Source organism: Chrysochloris asiatica, unplaced genomic scaffold, assembly GCF_000296735.1.
Source record: "Chrysochloris asiatica unplaced genomic scaffold, ChrAsi1.0 scaffold00089, whole genome shotgun sequence".
Lineage (NCBI taxonomy): Eukaryota > Metazoa > Chordata > Mammalia > Afrosoricida > Chrysochloridae > Chrysochloris > Chrysochloris asiatica.
The window spans coordinates 5,281,960-5,286,798 of NW_006408607.1; the positions used below are offsets into that span (position 1 = coordinate 5,281,960).

The following is a 4,839-nucleotide window of genomic DNA, read 5'->3' on the forward strand; positions in this document are numbered from 1 at the left end:
CGGGCTGCTGGGCGGCCACCGCCGCTGCGCCCGCCGCACTTGCGCCTGCCTGACATCAGCACCCGCGCCTGCAGCCCAGCTCTGGCCAATGAATAATGCCTGGCAGGCATCCGCCCCGCCCGGCCCCTGCCTCCCGGCACGCCCCCGACCCCTGGCCCCCATCCCTGCACGACCTCAGGACCTCTCTGGGAGCTGGGCAGAGAGAAAAGTTGAGTGACCTTGGGGGATGGGGAAGGCGGGGCAGAAGGTGCCCCTTGGGAGAGGGGCCGCCCTGGAGGACACTCCTGGGGTCCTGGCTGAAAAGTGCCCCTGCATGCTGGAAATAATCCCAGGGAGGCCCTGGGCTCCTTTCAGGGAGGCCAAAAGGTGAGGCCAAAATGGAAAGTAGGAGCCAAAGAAACTGGCTGGATTTCTCTGGGAGGGAGCCGCTCACCACAGATTTTGAGCAGTCGTTAATGTTTAAGAGAAGAAATTAAATGAACCCGGGCTTGGCGTCTAGTAGTGAAGACTGTGCTTGTCTTTTGCCCCGGAGCAGTTTTGCGCTGGGGCGGTAAGGGTCTGGCTCTGGTTTCTACCGCACCCTCGGGTAACAGACTCCATCTACCCTCCATACTGAAGAAATGTGCATAGAACACTGCCTCCCCAGCTGCTGGGGCCTGCTCTCGGTTGTAAAGAAACCTACTGAAAGCCAGCAAAAGTTTTCCCTAGCTCAGCATGCTTACTGCCCGACCAGCCCCATCCCAATGAAACAGAGGGTAGCACAAACCATTTGTGCTGGAGGTGTAACGCTGTGGGGTAATACAGGGCTGCAAGGTCGGTTTGAACGTCAAGGTTGGCAGTTCAAGCTCAACAACTGCTCCTCAGAAACGCTATACAGGATTGCTGAGTCGGAATCCACTCAAAGACACTTAACAACTAACTGGTTGACAGTTTGAAACTTACCCAGAAGAGCCACAGAAGAAAGACCTGGCGGTCTGCTTCTGTAAGATTGAGGCCAAGAAAATCCTATGTGGCAAGTTCTACTCTGTAACACACGGGTTTGCCATGAGTTGAAATCAACTCTATAATTGTTCATGGAACAAGAGGCCTGATCATTCTAGGCAGCATACATTTAATCTTTCACCCCTTCTGTATCAGGTCCTATCAATAATTTATGTTGTGTTGTTAAGTGCTGTCGTCGGTCCCAATCCATAGTCACCCTGTATAAGGATTTCTGAGGAGCAGCTGGTGAGCTCAAACCACCAACCTTGCAGTTCAAACAGCTTTGCAGTCTGACGCATTAACCCACAGCGCCACACCAGAACTCCATCAATAATTTATGGGAAGTATGAATAACATACTGCTAATGGTCTAGTGCTTGGTCAGTGAAGGGGATGGCAGCCTACACTAACAGTTAACAGGGTCCTCTGGGGCCCTTCTTCTACTCCCTAAGTTTAATGCAATAAACAACCGCAAGTGTTATTGTTGTCATTGTTGTGTGCCATCTCACAGAATTTCCAAGATGGGCTAGTGGGTTTGAACTGTTGACATTGCAGTTGGCTGTTGTTGTTAGGTGCCATCAAGAGAGTTCTGACTCACAGTGACTCTGTGAGAAACAGAATAAAACACTGCCCAGTCAGTCCTGTGTCCTTCTCAAAATTGTTACGTTTTGTGCCATCTTTTTTTGCGGGGGAGAGGGAGTTCATTCCTCCTCTTTTTCGCTGAACTTCCACTTTACCAAGGACTGGTCCTTCCTGATAACATGTCTAAAAAACAAGAAGCAAAGTCCCACCATCCTGGCTTCTAGGAGTATTTTGACTGTCTTCCAGGACAAGATTGTTAGTCCTTTAGCACTTCATGGTACTTTCAATATTCTTCCCCAACACCATAATTCAAATGCATTGATTCTTCTTCGGTCTTCCTTAGTCATTGTCCAACTTTCACTTGCATATGAGGCAATTGAAAATACCATGGCTTGGGTCAGACGCACCACAGTCCTCAAACTGACAACTGACATCTTTACTCTTTCACCCTTTAAAGATGTCCTTTGAGGCAGACTTGCCTAATGCAAGTTATATTTTGATTTCTTGACTGCTTCTTCCATGAGCACAGTTAAGTCTTCTGGCATACCCCTTCTTCAAAATGTTATCCATAGTTTATTAGGATCCACACAGTTGAATGCCTTTGCATAGTCAAATAAAGCTAGAGTAAACATCTTTCTGGCATTCTCTGCATAGCAGAGAATGAAACTCCGCCCGGTCCTGCACCGACATCACAATCATTGTTACGTATGAGCCTATTGCTGCTGCCATTGGGGGGAGGGGTCTTCCTTTCCCAGGAACTGGTCCCTCCTGATCATATGTCCACAGTGTGAGAAATGATTTCTCACCATCCTGGCTTCTAAGGAACATTCTGACTGTACTTCTTACAACACAGATTGTTTGTTCTTCTAGCAGTCCATGGGACTTTGAATATCCTTCTCCAAAACCACAATTTAAATGCATCAATTCTTTTAGGGTGTCCTTATTCACTGTCCAACTCGCACATGCACATGGGCTATTGAAAATATGGCTTAGGTCAGGTGCACCTTAGTTCTCAAACTGACGATTTGCTCTTGAACACCTTAAAGAGGTCTTGTACAGCAGATTTGCCTAATGCAGTCAGCTGTTTGATTTCATGACTGCTGCTTCCATGAGTGTGGATCCAAGCAAAATGAAAGCTTTGACAACTTCAGTCTTTTCTCCATTTATCATTCTACTATTTATTGGCCAGTTGTGAGAATTTTTGTTTCTTTATATTGAGGTGCAACCCATTTCGAAGGCTGTAGCCTTTGATCTTCATTAGTAAGTATTTTAAATCCTCTTGGCTTTCAGCAAGGTTGTACCATCTGCATATAGAAGGTTGTTAATGAGTCTTTCTCAAAATCTGATGCCATGTTATTCCTCATCTAATCCAACTTCTCAGATTATTTGTTCAGCATATAGATTGAAAAAGTTGCATGGAAGAATACAACCCTAATCACACCTTTCCCAATTTTAAAGCATTCAGTATCCCCTTGTTCTGTTTGAATGATTGCTTCTTGGTTTATGTCCAGGTTCCTCATGAGCACAATTCAGTATTTTGGAATATCGATTTGTCACAATGTTCCCCGTAGCTTGTCATGATTATAGTAAAAAACCTTTGCATAGTCAATAAAGTACAGGTAAATACTTTTCTGGTATTCTCTGCTTTCAGTCAAGATTCATCTGATGTCAGCAATGATATCCTTGTTCCATGTCCTCTGAATCTGGCTTGAACCTCTGGCAGCTACCTTTCAATGTATTATTGTAGCCATTTTTTAATTATCTTTAGCAAAATTTTACCAATGTGTGATATTAATGACATTGGTTTTTATCACAAATATGAGCCTCTTCCAATCAGTTAGTCAGGTAGCTAGCTCCCATATTATTTGGCACATATGAGTGAGCACCTCCAGTACTGCATCAGCTTTTTGGAAGATTTCAATTTGTATTCCATCAATTTGTGGAGCCTTGTTCTTTGCCAATTCCTTCAGTGCACCTTGGACTTCTTCCTTCAGGATCATTGGCTCTTGATCTTATGCTACCTCTTAAAACAGTTGAATACCAACCATTCTTTTTGATGAAGTGACTCTTCCACCTTCTTTTGATGCTTTCTGCATCATTCAATATTTTCCCCATAGAATTCTTGACTGTTGCTAGTTGAAATTTGAATTTTTTCTTCAGTTCTTTCAGCTTGAGAAATACTGAGTGTATTCTTCCCATCTGATTTTCTAACTCCATGTCTTTGCACATTTTATAGAAATGACCAATCTGATTGTTTCTTCAGTATCATTATGAGCACTTTCCATGAGCTGACCACTGTGGGAGGGGAAAAAGGACCAGACCCTACCCTCAAGGAGCTTAGAATACATCTGTTGTTTTTGTTAAGAGTCACGGAGTCAGTTCTGACTCATAGCAACCATGTATAGAGTGTCCAAGGAGCAGCTGCGCCTTGAGTTTGAGCTGCCGACCTTGAGTTTCAAACTAAAATTTTTGGTTTCAAACTGCCGACCTTGAGTTTCAAACTGGATCATTTGGTCCAATGTTTATCCTACAGTGCCACACCAGGACACCTGGAGTCTATCTTGTTGTTGTTGTTGTTATGTGCCGTGGCATAGGTTTCCAACTCATAGCGACCCTGTACAGGGTTTCTGAGGCTGTAATCTTTACAGGAGCAGAAAGCCTCATCTTTTTCCTGCAGAACAGCTGGTACTTTCGAACTGCTTACCTTGAGGTTTGCAGCCCGATTCATAACAACTATGCTACCAGAGCTCCTGGAGTCTACCTAAGTAACAAAAATCCATATCCACTGTTTTTGAGTCAATTTCAACTCATAGCAACTCTATAAGACACATAGAAATGCTCTGTGGGGTTTTCAGAACTATAAATCTTTTCTCCCATAGAGTGGCCAGTGGATTTGAACCTCTAAGCATGCAGTTAGCAAGCATAATAGTTAACCCATTGTGCCATCTGGACACCATCTAGCTAGTTTGATAACACTAAAAAAGCATCTTCCACAAGGCTATGAGGAAGTCACAGACTGATCCTAAAAGGTTGAGACCTTGAAGGTGAATTTCATGGAGAGGGTGAAAGTAGAGTTGAATATTCATTGCAGATCACCATTTATCCAGTGTCCAGCATCAATGCTAAACTCTCAGTGTGGATCAACATCTAATTCTCTTTATCTACCCTGAGACTTGAGTCATGAGGTACAACGCTGTCTGTGATAGGATAATATCCTAACATGTGCCTACAGGGAAGCCCAGTTAATAGCACTACTATTCAAATTTATGCACCAACC

General features: G+C 44.1%; 1 protein-coding gene across 1 annotated transcript in view; it reads right to left on the bottom strand.

Annotated features, from left to right (window-relative positions):
• Positions 1-162, bottom strand: part of LGI2 (leucine-rich repeat LGI family, member 2) — a 63,350-nt gene extending 63,188 nt beyond the window's left edge. The window contains exon 1 of the mRNA XM_006866315.1: positions 20-162. Coding sequence (XP_006866377.1) covers positions 20-162 — 143 coding nt within the window. The remainder of the gene's footprint in view (positions 1-19) is intronic.
• Positions 163-4,839: the final 4,677 nt, after the last annotated feature.